We start from the raw sequence: 22964 nt of genomic DNA, 5'->3' as shown, positions 1-22964 counted from the left end.
ACTCATGACAAGCTTAAGAGAGGACTTCGACCCCCACTTGCTCCCTCGTCCCCCCAATCAGACTCACAGAGTGAGGCTCTCCACCCTCCACAGAGGAAGCACATGCCCAAGTCTGGCCATTCAAGGGGCTGCATCCTTCTCGCTACTGGGATCGGTGGAGGCGGGTGCGAGAGGGCATGACCTAACACCAGCCAAGAGTGACTCTGGGAGCTTTCTTAAATTTTAATTGAGGTAAAATTCACATAACGTAAAACTAACCATGAACCATATTTCAGCGTATGATTCAGGGGCATCTAGAACCTTCCCAGTGTTGTGTAACCATCACTTCTATCTAGTTTTCCAAGACATATTCTTCACCCCAAAAGGAAACCCTATACCCATTAGTAGTCACTCCCCATTCCCTCCTCTCAGCCCCTAGCAACCACTAATCTGCTTTTGCCCTTATGTGGATTTGCCTGTTCTAGACATTTCATATAAGTGAAATCATAGAATATGTGCCTTTACTGTCTGGATTTTCACTGAGTGTAATATTTTCAAGCTTCATACATATTGTATCATGTGTCAGAGCGTCATTCCTTTTTAAGGAGGAATAATATTCCATTGTATGGATGCACCACTTTTGTTTATCCATCGATGGACATTTAGGTTGTTTCCACCTTTTGGTTCTTATCAATAGTGCTGCTATGAACATTTCTGTACGCATATTTGTTTGAATACCTGTTTTCAATTCTTTGGGGTATATGTCTAGGAGTGGAACTGATGGATCACATGGTGATCCTATGTTTAACTTGTTAAGGAACCAGTAAACTCTTTTCCACCACAGCGGTACCATTTTACGTTCCTACCAGCAAATCACAAGGGTTCCAATTTCTCCGTGTTCTCATCAGCACTTATCTACTGCCTTTTAAAAATATTATGGCCAACTTAGTGGGTGTGAAATGATATTTGTGGTTTTGATTTGCATTTCCCTAATGATTAATGATGTTGAGCATCTTTTCATGTGCTCTTGGAGCTTTAGTGTATACTTTTCTACTTGGAAGGCTAGAAGCCTAATGCTGCTGGCAGCCACCTCCTACCCATGAGGCAGACCAGAGGGATGGAGGTAACCTGGCCCTGGTGACATCATTTGAAGCCTAGATCCAGCCATACCTGCATCAGGCTAACTTCAAAGGTATATATGCTGATTATCCTTTTGTCATTCCAACCAGCTAGAGTTGAACATTTTGTCCTTTGCCACCCACAGTCCTCCATGATGGAGACTGGGACTTGCCAAGGTCCCATGGTTAGTTAGAATTACACACTGGATGAGTACCTAGACCTCTTTCCTACCTACCCACTGCCTCCATGCCCCAAGAGGAGGCTGTAAGGAGGGGTCAGCAGGGGCCAGGAGACAGAAGCTGGGGACAAATCATGGCCATGCATTTAGGGATAGAGGCAAGAGGAGTAGGAAGCAGATGCTTTTCTATCTGCCTGCCCCCAGAAGATTCTGAATTGAGATTCTTAACTATCAGAGTGTCAGATGCCCTTTAGAGAATATCATGGAAGCACAGCTGCTCTCCCCACCAGAAACACCAGGACACAACATTTTGCAGACAATTCATAAGTCTGTAGAAATTCCCACCGTCTCCACCCCCTCCTCCCACCACAATCCATCCTGAGGCCATAGGTGAAGAACTTCTGGTTTCTAGAACAAGAAAGTCAGAAAGACCCAGAAGCAGGAGACCTGAGATCCAAATAGAGTCTTTCTTCTGACTCACTGTGGAGCAAGGAATTTGGGGGAAGGACAGTCCTGGTTCAAGTCCAGGCTGTGGGGGCCTGGGCAAGTTGCTTGCCCTCTCTGAGCCACATCTATAAAATGAGACTATTCTTGTCTATCTGGACGGGGGTCGAGGGTTATTAGGTTCAATGCTGTGTGTCATGGACATGTAAATATGAGGGGCCCCTCTCCTTCCAATGTCCCCATCTCTCCAGCAGGCCAGATGGTCTTGCTTCTTCTCCTTTTGGAGCAATGCAATCCAGGGGCTTAGATAACATGCCCAGAAACCCATCTTCTGCAGAGAACGTCAAGTGGTTCATGGATACGAAATCCATCCCAGCCCCCCAGGTTAAGAACCTCTTACTCTGAACTCTCTCTCATTTACTAAGCTCCAACAACAGCTTCTTTTCTGTTGTTCCACTTCATTCCCACCCCAAGAGTTTCACACTTGCCATTTCCTCTGCCCAGAATGGTCTTGCCCAGCTCTTGGAATGGCTGGCTTCCTTGTTATTGAGGGCTCAGCTGGAAAGTGCACTCCCCGCTGATCATCCATTTGAAATGGCTACCCCCCCACCCCATGGTCTTGAGAACATCACCGTGCTTTATCTTTTTTGCAGCACCCATCAGTGCCTTGGTTATGTGTCTTTTTATTTATCTAATGTATGTCTCCTCATTAGGGGAGGGACTTTGCATGTCTTTGTTGTCATATATCCCCAAGGACTAGTGTCAAACATATCGTAGGAACTCAGTATATATTTGTTGAAGAGATGAATGACTGACTGAATGAATGAATGAACAGGTGGGAAAATAGATGAATGGAGGGATGATTGAATGATTTGGATGGATAAATGAATAAGTAGATGTTTAAATATGGATGGATGGATGAATGGATGGATAAATAAACAAATGGTTAGACAGAAGGATAAATGAATATAAATGGATGGCTAAATATAGATGGATGGATGGTTAACAGTTGGATACATGGATGGGTGGAAGGATAATGAGTAATGGATGATGGAAGGATGAATAATAAATATATGGATGGATGGATAAGTGGATGAGTACAGGGACGCATGGATGGTTCAATGAATGGATGATACATTAATGAATAAGCGGTAGATAAAAAAGATAGATAACAGATAAAAGGATGGACAAATGAAGGAATAAATTAGTGGATGAGTAAAAGGATAGCTAGATGGATAGTTCAATGGACAGTTCAAAAGATGGATGGAGGGATGAATGGATGGCTAAATTAAAGAATGAGTAGATGGATGGATGTTTGCAGACTCCATGCTAAGCACTTTATATGTTATCTTGTTTTATCTACACAGAAATCCCAGGAAGGAAGGCATGTTTTACAGACAATGTCCTTGAACTTCAGAGGCAGGAAAAAATCGCTTACCCCGGATAATACGAGTAGGAGATGGTGGAGCAGGATTCAGACTTACATCCGCCTGACTCCAAGCCCTGGGCTCTTAACCACCATGGAAATCACCCTCCCCTTCCCCCCTCACTTTGAGGGCCTGTACCAGCCACTGCAGCTCCCGTACTGAGGCCCGTGCCCCAACAGCACCCAGATCACGCAGTGCCGGCCTCCAGGTTGCTCTGCTGTCAACCCCACAAGTCCCCGGGAGCCCGTGTGAGCCTGTGTGAGGATCTGTGAGGTCTCTGCACGCATGTGTGAGTGTAGAATGAGGCGACTGGAAAACGTGTCCGTTCTCTGGGGATGCCCCCCCCAAGTACCAGTGGACATTGCACAGCCAAAGACAGGTCCAAAGAGTCTCATAGGGACCGCCACTCTTTATAAGGTGCCCGGGGACCAAGCCCCAGCCTGAGGTCATTCCCAGTGGCTGCCACAGAATCACAGCACCAGGTCATCCGGCCTGGCCCTGTGACGACAGTGAACCCGGAAGAGGAAGTGAAAGAGAACGGGGGCAGGTTGTGGAGGGGAGCTCTGCCAGGCAGCTGCCCGGGGTCATCAGACTACAGCACAGAGAGGCTGTGAAGTCCATCCCCTGCCTCGGGATGGGGCCACGGAGGGCCAGGAGGATGGGGAAATGGAGCTGGGGGGTGGAACTGCGGGCGTCTCTCAGTCTCCCCATTCAGGTTTCTGTCTTCAAGACGCAGGTGGCTGGGGGGCCAAGAAGCGGGCGGACCTCAGCAGCTCTTGTTGTCATCACTCATCTCCACGTAGGGCAGCCCCATGGGCCAAGTGTCCCGAGGCCAGTAGCAGACTTTGAGAGTTTTGTCCGGCATCTCATACGTGGCATCCGCCATGGCCATGGTGACAATGCCGTAGGGGAAGGTGATGCTGATGAGTACATGCCTATGTGACAGGGTGATGAGGGGACAAGCTTGACACCCCCATCCGCACCTCTCCCTGCCTCTCATGGATCCTGACCATCCCAAAGGACCTCCTGGACCTGATCTCCTGACTACACCGTCCCCCAACACACACAGACACACATACACACACACATCCCAGTATCTGTGCCTCCCCACTCTGCCCCCGGGCTCCTGTTCCAAGCTCTGGCATCTGAGATTTTCTGCTTCTAGGGCCCAAGACCACAGGGCAAATGCTTACCAGATGCTATGCAGGTAGGAGAAATTAATCCACTGCCAGAAACTGCAAAGCAAGCGGTCACTGATCCAGCTAGTAAATGCAAAAGCCCATAAAACCATGGTGACCTCAATTAGATGCCGAAGCTCCTTATTACTGGTCCTAGGGAGGGAAGGAGGGAGATCAGAGCCTGACTCGGCTAGCAGGGCCCAAAGGAGCTGATGGGAAACTCCTCCATCCAAGGAGATGAGGCTGGGAGGAGGGAAGGATCAAGGAGGCAAGGGGGGAGAGGGCCAGATCTGCGCTAACACTTGCTGAGCACTTACAAGATGCCGGGTCCTCACCACAATGCTATTATTCCCATTTTGTAGATGAGAAAACTGAGGCACGCGAGATTAAGTATGTCCCAGCCCCACCCCAAGGTTACACAGCTAGTAAGCGGGGTCTGATTGAGGTTTATCAGAATGCAGAACCCATAACCAACAAGGCTTTCCGTGTTTGTGTTTTGGGGTGTAAGTGTGTGTGCCCCTGTGGGTCGCTGCATGAGAATTTATGTCTATGTGGCTATGAGAATATGTGTCTGTGTGTGGGAGGTTGTATTCTCTGAGGCCATGTCTCAGGACAACTCAAGATTAGAATCTGTGTTTCCCAAACAGCAGAGCTAACCCACTGTCCCTTAGGAAACAGCTTATCAGGGATCAATGAGGCAGTAACTCCTTTCTGGGTAAAAGCACAAGCCCTGCCCACTAGCCTAAAATGGGACAGTTTGAACACCAAAAAAAAAAAAAAAATCATAAGAATTGGTGAAATCTAAGGAATTCCCCGGCGGCCCAGTGGTTAGGACTCTGCACTTCCACTGCCGGGGGCACAGGTTCGATCCTTGGTCAGGGAACTAAGATCCCGCATGCTGGGTAGTGTGACCAAAAAAAAACAAAAGAAAAAAAAAAATTAAAATCAGTGAACTCTAAATAAAGTCTGTGGTCTAGTTAACAGTATTGTCCCATTGTCAATTTCCTCCTTTCTGAGGCTAGACTGTGGTTACGTACGATGCTGCCGTTGGGGGAGCCGGGGGGGAATCTGGGTAAAGGGTACACAGGACTCTGTACTATTTTTGCAACTTGCTCTGAGCCTGTAATTATTTCAAAATAAAAAGTTAAAAATATAGGATAGTGACTGCAATGGATTGAAACACTTCAGAGATATAAACACCCATGAGTTCATAATAATACTTAAAGAAAAAAACCACTTCATTGGTCCTTACTAGAGATGGCTAAGGCACCAACTCATTGCTCTGGAAATTGATTTTTAAAAGGGAAAGAATCAGTGCCCTATCCTTTCTTTCCTGTTCAAACTGTATTTCAAGGTTGATGAGCAAAAGTCCTTCTATCTGGATGGATGAACTCCAGATAATCAATGCAGAAGGAATAATAGAATCTGAAAATCACCCTTTTGCACCCTCTAATGAGATCACGGATGGAGACGGCATGAAACAGCTGCTGGAATCATTAGGGGAAAGGTCAGTAGAAAACTTTATAATGAAGGGTCTGGATGACAACATCCGAATCTACTGATCAATCTTAATGGCACTAAATGTGGGCCAACCATTCATCATGGGGCCTTAATTGGCTGGAACAAGCAGCACTCAGTGCCACATATGAAATGAAAAAAAAAATTTAAACTTAAATCTAGATCTATTAATTTTCAGAAAATACAAAAATTTAAAAAAGAAAGAAGAAAGAAAGAAAAGAAAGGAAGAAACCACAGGAATCAGTCGGCCAAATCCATAATGCAGGATGTTCTACAGGACAAACGATCAAGTTTCTGTTATCAAATCAGAGGCGTGAAGAAAGGGGGAGGGAGGGAGGGACTGCTATGGAATAAAGAAGGTCTGAGAGACTGTGTTTGCCTTCTGATTTAAACAAGACCAGGTGTACGAAGATATCTTTGGGAAACTGAGGAAAGTTCAGTGCAAAATGGGTATTAGATGCTATTTTAAGGAAGGATCTTCTATTCGTCCCTCTAGATCCTTCCCTACCTTTCTCCACTCTGCCCTGTGCCTCAGGGGGCAGCAGGGGCAGGGGAGCTAAGCTATGTGGACCTCGAAATAAATATTCCAACAGTATCCTCCACCCACCCTTTGGTTCCTTACTGGGGGTCCCCATTGGCCAACCCAACTGGAAACCCAAGGACAAGGGAGCCCCTGGATTTGGTCCACACAACCTCCCTGTGGGATTGGCTCAGGCTGGCTGCAACCAACAACTGGAGGCCACAGCTCTTGCCAAGGAGACCCCCCTCTGCTAGCTCTCTCCTTCCAGATTCTTGCAATCACTCCCTCCCATCAATCCCCATCCCAGGTCTCCCGATGGTCATAGAATCCCACCGTTGTTAACACAGAGCTTCTAAATGATCCCTAGTGATTTTCCTACAGTCTGCCCTCTCCTTTGTAAAGAAACGTTTTATTCAACTCTCCTCAAATGGCCCCATTTGAGAGTCCCCTCTCTAGCCTGCTAAGACATAGTATGGGTTAAAAATAATAATTCTTTATCAGGTGAGTGAAACCCTGAACAATGAATGGGTGACGTTATATGAAATCTGGGGGGGAATATAGAACGCAGGTCGGCAAAATGCTAATGTTTGTTGGGGCTGGTTAGTGGGCACATGGAGGTTTGTGATACAATGCTCTCCACTTGTATGTGTGTTTGGGGGTTTTCAGAATAAAAAGGACAAACTCTGCAGTCAGAGACAGCCTTAGGTTCAAATCCCGGTCCTGCCCCTATTTGGTGAATGATCTTGGGGAAGGGACATCGCCTCTTTAACACGGTGAGGTGTTTTTTTTTTTTTTTTGGTGGGTGGGGGGCGGGGCGCAGTTCTTGGAAGGGAAAGGGGAGCCCTCTCCCCGGGCACCTGCAGCCACCACCCACTTTTTATATTCCTGGGCCACGATGTAGACGATGTGCAGGGCAATGGTGTTGAGGGCGTACACGTTGATTGTGGGCCTCAGGAAGGACAGGAAGGTACTGACCACGGTGGCGATGACGACCAGGCAGATGTACTGGGGCCTGGGGAGAGAAGGGCTCAGCCGTGGGGGGTGGTTGGGGGGTGTTCCTGTGGGGTTTAGGCAGAGCCATAGGGCGCTCTTGTGGCAAAGATGGATGAGAAAAGGGAAGCTCAGAAAATGGTCTTAAGACTCCCAGGTGGGCTCAGTAAAAGGTCTCAGGGGTCCCAGGAGGATCACATGAAATTTCCCAGGGAACCCAGGTGGGCACAGGCAGGGTCCAAAGGGGGTCCCGGGGTAGGGGATGGGTAGGATGACAAGGGGGTCTCAGGGAGGCTCAAGAGGGCTTAGTCAGGTCAGAAGAGGGTTCCAGAGCCCAGGTGAGTTCAGGCGAGGGATTCAGGTGAGCTGGGTGAGATTAAGGAAGGAACTACAGGGGTCCCAGTGGCTATTAGGAGAGCGGTCCTGGAAGGCTCAAGTGGGTCACACAGGGTCAGGAGAGAGATTCAGATGGGTCTTGAAGTCAAGAAAAGGGGCCCTGGAGGATCCAATGAAAGATTCCAGGGAACCCAGGTGACAGGCTCAGGGAAGAGGTCTCTGGGCCCCAGGTAAGCTTAGGCATGGGGTTCTGGGACCCCATAGTGGGTTCACAAAGGGTCTGGAGAAGGTCCCAGCTATCCAGGTGGGATCAGAGGAAGAATTCCAAATAAGCAGTAGGATAAGGGGAGGACTTCCAGGGGTCGCAAGTGCACTCAGAAGAGGGGTCCCTGGAAGTCCAGTTAGATCAGGCAGGGTCAGGAAAAAGTCCTGGGGTGTTGAGGGGAAGGATTCCAAACACCCCAAGAGGGCCTGGGCAGGGGACCCAGAGGATAGGTGGGCTCCACCAAGATCGACAGAGGACCGGCCCTCGCCCCACCTGTTGTCCCCTAGGAAGGCAGGAAAGTAGCAGCGGGGCATCCATATGCTGTAGCCACTGGCCAGCAGCCACAGAATAGCGATCTCATCCAGCATCTGGCCCAGGAAGCTGAGTGTCATGTGAAAGTACACAGAGAACAGACCTGGAGCAAAAGACAAAGGCAGGTGGTCAAGGGAGTTGTCCCTTCCTGCCCCCACTACCCCACTGTCCCAGCCCCCCACCTACCTACGACTGTGAAGAGGAAGAAGATGACATAAATGTAGCGGGAACGTTTCTGGACATATGGGTGCATCAGAAACATCATGAGAGGCCCAAAGATGAAGAAGGTGACATTGCTGAACTGGAGAAGGAAGGGGGAAATATGGGGAGGGGGTTGTCAGACAGAGGAGGAGGAGGAGGGGGGCTGCCCTTAGTCATTACCCAGTCAGTCACCTACCACCTTTCAGGCAGTTAATCAACCCAGGGTCTATCCATCTTTCAGCTGACCTTAACAGCCAACCAGTCATCAGTAGATCCATAACTCCATCCATTATTCTATGGGTTCATTCATTCATTCAATGCATGTGGCAAAGTCTGTCTACTAACTTTCCACATTTTCCTTTCGGCAGTAGTGTTCCCCAAGTTTGAGCTGGGCGTCCAACTACTCAACAAAAAGACTACATATCCCAGCCTTCCTTGCAGCTCACTGTGGCCTTGAGACCTGGTCTAGCCAATGGGATAGGAATGTAAATGAATCTATTGCTTCCAGGTCTGTCCTTAAGAAGCAGCTTAAGGCTTGCACTCTACGTCTTGTGGACTGAAATGCAAACTTGGTGGTCATGAGTTGGCCTTGGCCTTGTAAACAAGGAAAGACAATGCAATACCCTGGTGACTCGCTTCTAAAAAACAGCATGAAGCAGAAGTGATGGGGCATGACTTCTGAGGTTGGGTCAAAAAAAGTACTGTGGCTTCCACCTGATGGTCACTATCTCAGAGCACGAGACATTGGAGTTCTAGCCACCATGCAAGAAGATGGGGTACCCTTAAATCTGCCATGCTGGAGAGACCATGTGGAGAGACCACAGAGAGATCGAGAGAGATGCTGGAGGAGCCCCAGCTGTTCCAGTCCCCAGAAGTTTGACTCTTCCCAGCCCAGCTACCACACACAGAAGTGAATGAACCTTCAGATGATTCCGGTCCCCTTCCCCCCTTCAAGTCACACCAACAGTTGCCAAGTGGAACATACATGAGCTGTCCCTGCCAAACCCTACCCAGATTACTGATTCATGAGCAAAAATAAATAAATAAATAAGTGGTCATTGTTTCAAGCCACTAAACTTTAGGGTGATTTGTTATGCAGCATTAGCTAGCTGAGACAAAGAGGAAATATTACTGTGGGCTGGAGTAGGAGAGAAGAAAGGTGCATGGAGGCCAGCTGGTACAGCTATGCCTTGTCCAGAACCCCATGACTGCACAGCTATGTTGTCTGTGGATTAGTGATTTGCATCCTTATAATTAGACATTCACAATGTTCTGGGGCCCAGGCAAGGTTTATAATTCCCAGAATCTTTTCTCATCCTCAAAACAATCCTGCCAGGTAGGTTGTGCATCACCACACCATAGAAGAAGATACTGATTCTCAGAGTGGTCAAATGGTCCAGCCCAGGTCACCCAGCCAGTAAGTGGAGAATCCAGGATTTGAAGCGAGATCCTACGTGAGTTTCTTGAGAGAAGAATCAGAGTGCTGTTTATCACAGAAGCAGAAATTGCTTCATAGACCTCAATCGATGTTTGATAATAACACATGATTCAAATAATTAACAATGACCACTAAGAATATGGCAGTTATGGCAGACAGTGGGAATTGAGCACTCAACAACCATCCTCCCTTCTTCCTCCTTAACCAAACTGATTTGGTTCATTATTAGGAAGACACATCCTTCTTGGGAGGCAAAGGGGAATAACAATGGGCACAAGCTAATCTGATTCTCTCCTTCTTCTATGTAACAAGGCCACCGAGCTAAAGACTACATTTCCCAGATTCCCTTGCAGTTACACACAGCCGTGTGACTGAGTTCTGGCCAGTAAGACATGGGCACAAGACATAAGTACAGCTTCTAGGTTGTCTTCTTAAAGGGAAGGGGTGTGCCTTCCCCTTAATCCCTTTCTACTGGGATGCAGATGTGGTGGGATAGCTTCTTCAGCCACACAGATGACAGCAATGGCCTAGAGATGGGAAAACAACCATATAGAAGGAGCCTGGACCTCTGGTACCCCAAAGCTCTCACACCAGCCCTGGGGAGCTTATGATTGGATGTTATGTAAGAGAGAAACAAATTTCTATCTTCATTAAACCATTATTATTTTGGGTCTCTGCTACAGCAGCTGGACTTATGTCTTAACTTATAGATACCCCCTTTCTTTCTTGCTAAATAAACCAGAATTTTGTTCAGGCATCAGGAAGGCATGGCTTTTAGGGAGGCAGGATTTAGCCCCAGGGCATAGATCATCCCTGTTGCTAAGGATTGGTTAAGGAATGAATGTGTGATATAATTCTGGCCAATGAAACATGATGGAAGATCTGATGAGGGGCTTCTGGGAAAGTTCTCTTTACTGAAATCAGACTGAGTGAAAAGGCCTTTGGAGATTCTTGTGATGTTTCAGATGCGGCAGCCATTTTGCAACCATGAGGAAACAAGGTTGACAGCAAAAACAAATACTTGAGGACAGTGGTCTCAAACTTTTTGGTTTCAAGAACTTCTTATATTCTTAAATATTATTGAGGACCCTGAAGAGCTTTTGCTTGTGTGAGTTACATCTATCAAGATTTACCTTATTAGAAACTAAAACCCCAAAACTTTCAAGACACGTGACTACACAAGCCCACATTCGTTTGGCCATCAGATAGATGATGTCATCACATGTCATGCAGCCTCTGGAAGATTCCATTGTACCCTCGTGAGAGAATCAGAGTGGGAAAAGGCAAATAATACCTTCATATTATTATGAAAATAATTTTGACCTTGAGGAACCCCTGAAAGGGTCTCAAGGACACCAAGCAGGGTGGTGCTTGGACAATATTTTGAGGACCACTTCTCCAGGGATAGCAGAGAAGAAAGATGGGAAGAACCAAGTAGCTTGATGATGTTGGGCTCTGAGTTAACCTATTCTGGAACCATCTACCTCCAACTTCCATTAAAAAAAAAAAAAAAAGATACTGTCCTTTCTATTTAAGCTGTTTTAGTTGGGTGTTTTATTTGAAACCAAAGCATTCCAATGAACGAGCTTTGGGATCCAAGTGGTATGGGATTGGATACATGTTCCCTTGCTCATTAACTGTGGAGCCTTGAGAAGGTAACTTCAATCCCTTAACCTGCCATCTCTGCATCTCTGACATATGCATAACGCCACCTGCCTCTTCATGCTGTTGACCCAAAGGTCCCCAAACCTCATTGGACTCATAAATACAATGAAGGTCACAAGAACATTTGCACCAGAATTTCAATGGCTCAAAGTCCCCAACTGCTGATGCAGGACTTCGATGCCCCTCAAAATCTCCCCCAGATATGTTGGGGTCACAGTGAGTATCTCACATGGGCTCAGAAACAGGTGTTCTCATGGCCTCAATCCACCTGCCACTTTGAGGTCAACCAGCTTGCTCACTCAATGACACCCTTCCCTCCCCCCCAAAATTTTCCCCTTGTAAAGGTCTCCTAAATTGTCTGCATTCCATCTTAGAAAGTTAAGAAATAGCACCCTCTTAACTAGGATGCTCTGTTATTTTTCAGAACCCCAGTATTAACCATGCTGACTCAAAAATACAGGGCACAGTGGTGGGTGAGGGGAAAATCATTCACCTGATACAAGGTCAGCATCTACTAGCCTAGGTCCTGGGCACCTGTACAGGTTCCCAAGACAGGAGGCCTCCTGATTCCAGGAAAGTCCACAGCTCTCCTGGGGCAATGGTAGAACCAGCTCAAAGGTCACAGTTTGAGAACCCAGCCTTGGCAAACTGGTTTCCCAGCCCATGGTCCCACCTAGGTCCTTGTTTTCCATGCCAAGTTCTCTGGTGTTTGTCAATGGACAGGGTCAAACGCATCTCCAGGAGGGTCACCCAGTTCACAGTGGCTACCCCAGAACACAGAACACCCCCAAACCTGCCCTGTCTGTGTCATGAGACCCTACCCCACTGGAATAGACACCTATCCCAAAGCAGGATATCAGACTTTTCTTTGGGGAATTTGAAACTTGGAGCAGACACAAAGCCTGGGAGTCACCATAATTGTGTTGCACCATTGGCAACTCTCTAAAGAGGCCCTGGGATATTGTCATGATGTTTAAAATATGGCAACCATCTTGCCACCCACGAGAAGACAAGGGTGAGAAAAAAAAAGCAAATACTCGAGGGTAGTATTTGCCCTTCTGCTGAATCCTGCACACCTACCCTGGGTCCCAGCCTTCCCAAAACAACTCACCTTTCCATTTTCTAAGATATCCCACAATCTTTCCAATGCTTTCTTTCTCTCCCTCCCCACCCTCTTTGGTTTCTTTGTTTTGGTTTTTGCTTAAGCTACCTTTCTATTGCCTGAATCCAACAAACCCATCAGCATTGGTAATACTAGCTAGGATTCTTTGGTAGCAAGCAACAGAAAATGATTCTGGTGAACTTGCACTATAAATATAAATGTGTGTGTGTGTGTGTGTGTGTGTGTGGTTACTTATTTAATTAACCAAATCATTCATTCGTTCGTTCGTTCATTCATTCACTCATTCATTTATTACGGGGAGCTCATTAATCAAAGGAATTGCAGAGGACAAGGAAAACCAGAAACCAGAACAGCTTTGACCCTCTAACGGACAATCTCTTCAGGGGGCAATTTTGGGTATGAATGAAAACAGCTGTGTCCAGTCCTTCTGTCCAAGCCCAAGCTTCAAATTCTGGAGAGTGTAGCCTGGACCACATCCCATCCTTGGCCAGAGGAGGGGGACCACCTTGATTGACCATCCCACCGAGACCATAACCAGGTGGTTGATGAAGGGAAAATGGGGCCATGGATACTGAATGGGCAAAGCCCCAAACAAATCTGATGTTCCCTCTGCCTTCAACCAAACGGCAGCCCTTGGGCAAATCAGGCATGCCTGAAGATGCCAAGCCATCCAGCCTCCCAAACTGTTAAGCCTCCACTTAAAACACATCCGTGACTCTCATCTATAAAATCCATATTCTTAAGCTTGGCTTATAAACTCCCTCCATAACTCACCTTTCCCCACCTTCAACTTGATAATCTGGGTGGAAGGAATAACTCAGGTCTGAATGAGCCATACTTACTCTAACCTCCAGGAGTTCACACATACTGTTCCCACTGCCTGGAACACTCTCATTCCCACTTACCCCTCTTCTCCAGGCCAACTACTACGCCTTTAACCTGGGCATCACTTTCTCCCTAAAGCCTTCCTAATCCCCCAAGGCAGGGTCAGGTGGCCTTCCTTTGTGCCCCTGTGCCATCCCACTTTCCTGACACTTGTCTGGCTGTTCTGGAACTGTCTGACTCTCCCTCTAAACCTGGCTTTGAGAATGGGGACTGTGGCTTCCCCCTTCTCCATTATAACCTCAGGAACCAGAATATAGTAGGTGCTCAATAAATCCTGTCGGCTGGATCTCAAAATAATTCAGGTGGATCACCTGTCACACACATGAAAACACTTGGCAGAGGGTCTTGCATCTAGAAAGTTCTGAATAGAAGGCGCTACAACTGTCACTTTCCAACCTCTTGACAGCCTGACTTTACCGATTGTTCTTAATCCTCACACACCCCCTCAAGGTCCGACTTTCTAGTTCTTGTTTGGCAATGGGGAGCTTGAGTCTCAGAGAGGTGGAGTGATTTCTCTGAGGTTGCACAGCTCTGGGGGACTCCGAAGTTTGCTTTGACCCCCTGCTTTGAAAGATTGGAGGACTAGATAGGTGGTGAAGATGAAGATGGTGCTCCCCTGCTTCCTGGCTGTGTGATCTGGTGTCTCTGGGTCCCCCTTTCCTGCACCAGTGAAATAGGAGAGGATCATCAATGCTACCATGAAGGTTGTTGGGGGCGGGGGATGCATGAGGCCAGGCATTGAAAAGCTACTTCTCCAGGGACGTGGTTTTGGCTCAAGAAATAGCAAAGGCTGGTGCTTCTCTTGTTACTGTTGAAGGAGATAATAATAACAGGCTTGTGGTTGGTATCAATGCTCCATGCTAAGTGGCCTGCAGAATGAAGACAGGCGTTCTCAATAACGTCCCTGAGTGTGTAGAATGAGGACAGAGCAACGGGCGACGCCTATGTCTAATGGGCTCCGAGTGGCGCCGGGGTTTCTGATAGAATCAGAGACCACCCTGACACCAGCGTCTCCCTCTCTGCCCTCTGGGGCTGGGCCCCCGCGTTTCCCAACCACCGGCCCCACCCAGACTCAGAGAGGCAGGCAAGGTACCCGCCCAAGATCGTGGCCAGTCCTGAGCTCTGGACACAGGTGAGCTGGATTCCTTGGGTCCCAGCCCCAGCAGGTGCCTTCACTTTCATTCATTCATTCATTCATTCATTCATTTGCTCAGCAATCATTCCTTCAGTACCTACTATGTGCTCAAGGACCTTACCAGTGCCTGAAAACAAAGTCACCGCCTTTACGGTGCATCCAGTCAGAGTTTGGGGGATGCTCTATGCTTCATTTTCCTCCTCTATAAAACGGAGGCCCTATCTCCAAGCGCCACGGTGAGGATTCGAGAACTGAGTGCCACGGGACCAGGGGGGTTGGCAGTTTTGTTCACTGCTGCAAACCCCAGGTGTCTAGGACAGTGCCTGGCACACAGTAGGTGCTCAGTGAATTTTTGTAGCGAATAATGCACACAAAGAATACGTGTCAATAGTGCACATATGTGTCTGGTGCATGTGCTGTGTACCACGGGGTGACTATTATTCTAGAATGCTTTGATGTTTTGATCACCTGTACCCAGCAGGACGTCTGGTAAGTGGATGTGGCTGGATTCCTTAGGACTGGAAGGAGGAAAAGGGGGCGAGATGGAGGGAAGGTGGGGAGAAGGAAGAAGGAAGGAAGGAGGGAGGGAAGGAAGGAAGGAAGGAAGGAAAGGAGGGAGGGAGGGAGGGTGGAAGAAGGAAGGGGATTGACCTGAGTAGACTCCGCACCTCAGCCTTTTTCTCATTTACCCCAAACACCCTGGGCTAAAACCACAGCCCGGGGCTTGCCTGGTGGCGCAGTGGTTGAGAATCTGCCTGCCAATGCAGGGGACACGGGTTCGAGCCCTGGTCTGGGAAGATCCCACATGCCACGGAGCAACTAGGCCTGTGAGCCACAACTACTGAGCCTGCGCGTCTGGAGCCTGTGCTCCGCAACAAGAGAAGCCGCGATAGTGAGAGGCCTGCGCACCGCGATGAAGAGTGGCCCCCGCTTGCCGCAGCTAGAGAAAGCCCTCGCACAGAAACGAAGACCCAACACAGCCAAAAATAAATAGTAAAATAAATAAATTTAAAAAACAAAACAAAACAAAAAAAAACCCCACAGCTCGCACCACCCACTCCACACACAGCTTCTCTCCTGAGGCACCGCTTCACTTAAGGATTCCACTGATTTCATTGTTTACTGCTTTATCATCTCTGCCCTCCCCACCGTACTGTGACTTCCATAAGGACAGGAAACACCTGTTTTATCCCCAGCTGTGTCCCCGACGCCTATCACGCTGGGCACCCAGTAGGCTGGCATGCACTCAAGAAAAATCTGTTGACTCAGTCAAATCAAGAAACGTGGCCGGGGGAGGGAGGGATAAATTACGGTTTGAGATGAACAGATGCACACTACTGAATATAAAATAGATAAACAACAGGGTCCTACTGTACAGCACAGGGAATTATACTCAATATCCTATAATAAACCATAATGGAAAAGAACATGAAAAAGGGAATTCCCTGGTGGTCCAGTGGTTAGGACTCCACACTCTCACTGCCGGGGCCCCGGGTTCAATCCATGGTCGGGGAACTAAGATCCCGCAAGCTGCATGGAGCAGCCAAAAAAAAAAAAAAAAGAAAAGAAAAAGAGTATATATTCTTTTTATATATATGTATATATCGAAGTATATATATATCTGAATCACTTTGCTGTACACCAGAAACGAACACAACATTGTAAATCAACTACAGCAAAAAAAAAAAAAAAAAAAAAAAAAAACAACCCATGGCCAAAGGCCAAACCTCCCCTTTTTCTTTCTCCCCAGTGCCAAAGCTCAAACTCCCACCACCCACCCCTGGCCCTGTCACCTGCCGAGGATCCCCGTATTCATCCGTTCCACTCATGCACGTGAGTGTCAGTGCTGGGCTGGGGGCGTGGAGCACCAGCCACAGGGCCTCTCCACATGGGACTTACTTGCATGAATTAAGATGCACACGACATTGTTAATCACTCAGTAACTGAGTGGCCTCACAGCACTGTGGATAAGTGAGAGACTCTGAGACTAGGTGGCCGGGGTTTAACTCTGGCACTCCCAGCATTCACAAGCTTGCAATTCACATGCTGTGCAACCCTGGGAAGGAAATGTACCCTCTCTGAGCCTTTATTTCCCCCATCTGTAAAATGCGGAGAGTAAGAATTTTATGAGGATTACAGTAAGTGCTATTTGTTAAACAAAATTAATGTCAAATAAAATGAATGTATTAAAACTTTCTCATTTCTCTGTGCTATATTTACTTCTGACAACAACAATAATAATAGCTTCAACTTATTCAATGCTTAGGATGTGCCAGGAGCTGTGAGTTTTTTTAAATACCTCTATTTTTTAAATTACAATATAACTCACAGACTATCAAATTCATTCTTTTCAAGTGTACATAATCTATTCAAATGTTGTGCAACCATCATTGCTAATTCCAGAACATTTTCATCACCCCAAAAGGAAACCCTGTACCCATTAGCAATCACTCTCCCTTCCCTTCCCCCAGAGCTTGGAAACCACGAATCCACTCTCGCTCTCTGTGGATTTGCCTGTTCTGGATGTTTCATATCAACAGAATCGCATGCTGTGTGGTCTTTTGGGTCTGGTTTCTCTCACTGAGCATCATGTTTTCAAAGTTCATCCATGTTGTAGCGTGTGTCAGTGCTTCACTCCTTTTTAAGGCTGAATCATATTCCATTGTGTGGATGGAGGACACTGTGTTTATCCATTCATCCACTGATGGACATTAGGGATGTCCAGTAGCTGTATCATCCTCTCCATGGTCCTATGAGTCAAAAATTACTAGCACCTCACAGAAATCCCCTTTTTGCATAGGTACTCAGTAAATATTTGCTGGATAAAAGGAATGAATGGGGACTTCCCTGGTGGTGCAGTGGTTAAGAATCTGCCTGCCAATGCAGGGGACACGGGTTCGAGCCCTAGTCTGGGAAGATCCCACATGCCGCGGAGCGACTAAGCCCGTGCGTCACAACTACTGAGCCTGCGCTCTAGAGCCCGCGAGCCACAACTACTGAAGCCCGCGCGCCGAGAGCCCGTGCTCCGCAACAAGAGAAGCCACTGCAATGAGAAGCCCGTGCACTGCAACGAAGAGTAGCCCCCGCTCACCACAACTAGAGAAAGCCTGCACGCAGCAACGAAGACACAACACAGCCAAAAATAAATAAAATAAAGAAATAAATTTTTTAAAAAAAGGAATGAATGAATGAGTTTTTCTTCCCTAGCGTGTACCACCCCCTGGCATCCTATACTCTTGACTCCTGTTTATTGCCTCTCTCCTCCATCCCCCAGGACACCAGCCCCACGAGAGCAGGCATTTTTGTCTGCTTTGATCACCACTGCGTCCCCAGAGCTGAAACGGTGACTGGCTGCACCAATTCCCAGTGAATGAAGAGTGAAATAAAGGGGTCATTTCAATCTGACCCCTGCGTCAGCCCCGGGAGGCCAGCAGGTTGCGGATCAGCGATGCCTGTTTTTCCGAAGGAGAAGAGAGGTCCAGAGGGACCTATCGAGTCTGGGTCTGGGATGTATCATGAGCATGATCACCAGTTTCATGCGTGCAATTATTCAATTAATTGCATCTCTCCTCCCTGAGGGCGGGAACCATGCCCTCCTCGGTTCTGCGGGACCTGGCATACGAGAGGTGCCCTGTAATTAATTGCTGTTGCTGTGAGTTTTGAGGAGGAGAAAGGCAGAAGAGGGAGGTGTGGTTTAGAGCTCGTGGGACCTGCTGGTCACAGCCAGGCGCTCAGAGAGGGGCGGGCCTCCCGCCTGGGTCACACAGCATCCAGGGAAGAGAGAGACTGGAGTTACTAGCACACTGCAGAGGCCAACAGTGCCAAGGCTGTCGGAAAAGAAGGTGGGGACGCTGTCGGAGGTGTGCACTGCAGCCTACAGCCCCCCACACACCCTCCCCGCTCTTATCTCCCTGTCTCTTTGATACCCACCCACCCCCAGACTCCCCCTACTCATCCCCACCTCTGTGCCTTTCCTATGCAGTTCCCCACGCCAGGCACACCATCCCTTTGTTCTGAATCTGAGCATCTGAGAGGGAGTTTTCTAGAGAGGATGAGATGCGGAGCTTCTGAAGCTTTGGCAGGATCCCAGGGAAGAAATTCAGCAGCACAGCTGCCTCTGGGAGCCGGAGTCGGGGTGGGGGCGGGGGGGCCTTGAAACATCTCCCCACACCACTTGAAACTCTCCTAAGTTGTCAGCAGCCCAGAAGGAGGCCACACCTGGAGGCCACCAGGCCAAAGCAAACAGGTGCCAACTAGAGCGGCCCACCCCTTGACTTCTGCCCCTGCCCCACCTGCCCCAGCCCCTCCCACACCCCCGACCTCTGCTCCTGTTGGATCGCCCTTCCTGGCTCTGAAAGGCGGCCAGGTGTTCCAGCCGCCCCAGATCATCAACTCCCCCACGCTCCGAAGTCAGCCATGGCTCCCGCGTGCCCTCACGATGCAGCACGCACTCTTTTGCCCTGCTTTCCTGATTTAGCCCCTGGAAACCTTATCAGCCCTTTTTCTCTCCTCCGTTCCCTCCCCCTCAGGCAGGCAGCCTGGGCGCTGGCTTGAAGCTACCAGTTCTTTTCTCTCACCTCAAGACCTTTGCATATGCTGTTGCCTTTGCCCCATACACCTTCGAGAACATTTACTCATTCCTTAAGCATCAAGGTTCCCTCCCCATTCAACAAACAGAGGCCTGACGCTCCACCCCGTGGTGCCTCACCATCCCGCATCTGCCCCCTGTTTTTCTCCCTTTGCCACGAGCTGACTATGGGGGTGTCCGTTTCTAATTCTGAACCACCAGCCCAGCAACCTGGGGGCACTGAGCCTCTCTGGGACCCCGGCATCACCCAACACAGGTTGGTTTACAGCACTTTTGTTGAATGAATGAGTCCGTCAGTGAATACAGGAGAAATTTCAAACCCTCCAACTCAGCACTGAAAACTTCATCTTTATCTCTCCCCATATTTTAGCCACAGAGACATACTTTCCCAGACTGGTGGTCCCTCTTTTACTTCCAGGACTTGGCACATCCTTTTCTTCTCTTTTGCTCTCTTTCCCAGACTCCTGCCCTACTTGGCGAGGTCCTAGTCATCCTTCAAAAGCCAACGCCTGGGGGCTTCCCTGGTGGCGCAGTGGCTGAGAATCTGCCTGCCAATGCAGGAGACACGGGTTCGAGCCCTGGTCTGGGAGGATCCCATGTGCCGCGGAGCAACTAGGCCCGTGAGCCACAACTACTGAGCCTGCGCTCTGGAGCCCGTGAGCCACAACTACTGAAGCCCATGCACCACAACTACTGAAGCCCGCGAGCCTAGAGCCCATGCTCTGCAACAAGAGAAGCCACTGCAGTGAGAAGCCCAAGCACCGCAATGAAGAGGAGCCCCTGTTCGCTGCAACTAGGGAAAGCCTGCGCATAGCAACAAAGACCCAATGCAGCCAGAAATAAATAAATAAAATAAATTTAAAAAATTAAAACTAAAAAATTAAAAGCTGCCTAGTAGTTTGACATCTGTTCAAGCCCTACAAAGATTAGTGAAAATGTTATGGCTTTTGTGTGGTCCATGTGCTAAGGATGATGTTTCCAATTTTAAAAGGGAATTCCCTGGCGGTCCAGCGGTTAGGACTCGGCGCTTTCACTGCCAGGGCCCGGGTTCGATCCCTGGTGGGGAAACTAAGATCCCACAATCCCCAAGGCACAGGGAAAAAAAAAAAAAAAAAAGGCTGAAGGAGGATGTCGTGGAGGGGAATTTTGCATGAGGGCGCATGCATGCGGAAGCAGCCCACATCTGAGCCAGCCCTCTCTCCGTGCCTTCTGTGGGGTGGGCTGGACAGGGAACTTTCTGGACTGCAGGGACTGCTAGGGAACGCAGAGAGGAGGAGTCCAGAACCCCACACCCTGTCCTCAGCCTCCAGGCACCAGCACATTCAGCCCTCTCCCATTTTATAGGGAAGGCCACCGAGGACCAGAAAGGGTCGGTATCTCTGGCTCAGGAGAAGCAAAAGCTGGGGCGACCTCAGGGACTCCTTGAATCTCAAACTCTTGCCTCCCAGCTCTGGGAAGTGGTGAGGTCAAAGGTAACAGAGTCAGAGCAACCTGGGCAACCTGGCACTGAGCTCCCCTCCCCCCAAAAAACACCTCTCCCGGATATGCCAAGTTCAAATCCCACCTCTAAGTACCACGGTTACCCTGGGCATATCCTTCAATCTCCCTGAATGCCTGTCTCTTAATCTGGAAAATGGGATTAACTAACTCTATATACTATACATGCTGCCTAATTCCCAATGTCATGGAGAAGATTAAATGAGGTTTTTTCAGGCAAAATGTTTTGGGCAATGCCTGGCACACAGTAAGTGCTCAATAAAGGCCATTATTTGCGTGAATTCATGCTCACCATTTATTGAGCACGTACTATGTGCAGGGCACAGAGCAAAGGACATTGCCTCATTATTCACCAATCCGGGAGCTCCAGGAAGGCAAGCCCACTGCCTTATTCACCACAGTGTCCCCAGCACCCCGCACAGGATAACTGTACGTGTCTTCGGTCGCTTGCATCTTTCAAGCTTCATTTAAATGCCATTGCCGTTGAGGCATCCAAGAGTTTTGAGCCCTTCCAATGTGGTCCTGGTAGCAGGGGCTGGGTGAAGGATGACCAGCCATCCTATTTTGCCTGGAACTGAAGGGTCTCCTGGGACACAGGACTTATGGTGCTAAAACCAGGACAGTCCCAGCATACTGGGATGAGTTGGTCACCCTGGGCTGGGGATACAGCTGAGAACAAGGCAGACACAGCCATCTCCTCCAGGAAGCCCTCCCTGATCCACTCCTCCACCAATGGCTCAGGAGCTACCTCTAGGCTTCCAAGAAGCTGCCTGTGCGCCTCCCATTACAGCACCATCATCCTGGGTTGTGAACACCTGGAGTCGCACCTGTATCCTCTGCTCTGGGAGGGCAGAGGCAGCTCTTTTCCAGGTTACTGCTGCGTTTCCAAAACCTACCACAGAGCCTCACGCCTAATAAAGACAGTCTAATGAATGAAAGCCAGAAGGCAGCAGGCCTTGCCTAACAGATGAGCAAACTGAGGCTCAGAGAGGCGGGCTGCTCGAGCAGGATTTCCCAGCGGGGAGGTGGAGGAGCTGGGGTTTGAACCCCTGTTTGCTGAGACTCTGTCCCATCAGTCCTCCCGCCCGGCCCTCACCGTGTTGTAGAACTCGGCCACCAGCTCCAAGTGCTGGAAGTTGCTCTCACACCAGTCCACCTCCGAGCTCTGGTAGGCGAAGATTCTGGGCATCCTGACGCAGTGCCTGCCATCCCCTGGCTGTGTCTGGCAGAGAGATGCACGAGAGCCTAGAGAGGGCCGGGCCCAGCCAAGGCGGGGGAGAGACGGTGGGGTGCCCCGCAGCAGGCAGAGAGGAAAAACCTGCTGGACGGCTCCCTGGTGGCACCAGGACAGCCTGCCCGCTGTGGTGGCAGCCGGCCGGGCATAAGCAGAGGGGGTGGCACTGTCCAGGCGGGGCAGGGGTGAGTGGGGAGGGGGCCTCCTTTCCCTGCTCCCCCTAGGAGTGGGAGTTAGGGGGACTGTTTTTTGGAACAGTAATTTAAAATAATGGTGATGGGGACCTCCCTGGTGGTCCAGTGGTTAAGACTCTGCTCTCCCAATGCAGGGGGCCCGGGTTCCATCCCTGGTCAGGGAACTAGATCCCGCATGCTACAACTAAGACCCAGAGCAGCCAAATAAATAAATAAATATTAAAAAAAAAATAAAGTGATGATGATGATGATCCCACTGGGATGAGTACTTTGCCATTCCCACTTTGCAGATGGGCAAACTGAGGCAGAGAGCAAAGTCATTTGCACAGAGCATGCAAGGTGATGACACCAAGATGTGAAAACAGGCAGGCTCCAGACTCTGAGCTTCTTTTTTTTTTTTTAATTTATTTTTTCTTTTCTTTTTCTTTTTTTTGGCCGCCCTGTGTGGCTTGCAGGATCTTATTTCCCTGACCAGGGATTGAACCTGGGCCACCGCAGTGAAAGCGCCAAGTCCTAACCACTGGACTGCCAGGGAATTCCCCAGACTCCAAGCTTCTAACCATTAGGTTTTACTATCTTGACATCGCCAAAGCTCCATGCTGCTGCTTCCCAGATTAGGGCCAACAGCTGCACACCTGCCCCAACGGACTCCGGTCAGCTCCCTTGGAATCCTTGGTGATAGACCCTCCTCTGGGGGCCTCAGTCTTCCTGTCTGTGCTATGGAAGGCTAGGCTGGAT

General features: G+C 48.9%; 1 protein-coding gene across 2 annotated transcripts in view; it reads right to left on the bottom strand.

The window, feature by feature from the left end:
- Window positions 1–3542: 3542 nt before the first annotated feature.
- Window positions 3543–22964, bottom strand: part of ACER1 (alkaline ceramidase 1) — a 55856-nt gene continuing 36434 nt past the window's right edge. The window contains exons 1-6 of one of the 2 annotated variants that reach the window (XM_059918637.1): window positions 21895–21987; window positions 8453–8567; window positions 8228–8369; window positions 7238–7375; window positions 4341–4478; window positions 3543–4082 (exon numbers count right to left, since the gene is read on the bottom strand). In XM_059918637.1, coding sequence (XP_059774620.1) covers window positions 3914–4082; window positions 4341–4478; window positions 7238–7375; window positions 8228–8369; window positions 8453–8567; window positions 21895–21987 — 795 coding nt within the window. In that variant the 3' untranslated portion in view covers window positions 3543–3913. Of the gene's footprint in view, window positions 4083–4340; window positions 4479–7237; window positions 7376–8227; window positions 8370–8452; window positions 8568–21894; window positions 21988–22964 lie in introns of those variants that run through there. The other variant, XM_059918638.1, reaches the window with a different exon arrangement.

Source organism: Balaenoptera ricei, chromosome 3, assembly GCF_028023285.1.
Source record: "Balaenoptera ricei isolate mBalRic1 chromosome 3, mBalRic1.hap2, whole genome shotgun sequence".
NCBI lineage: Eukaryota > Metazoa > Chordata > Mammalia > Artiodactyla > Balaenopteridae > Balaenoptera > Balaenoptera ricei.
This window is presented reverse-complemented; position numbering and strand designations above follow the sequence as displayed.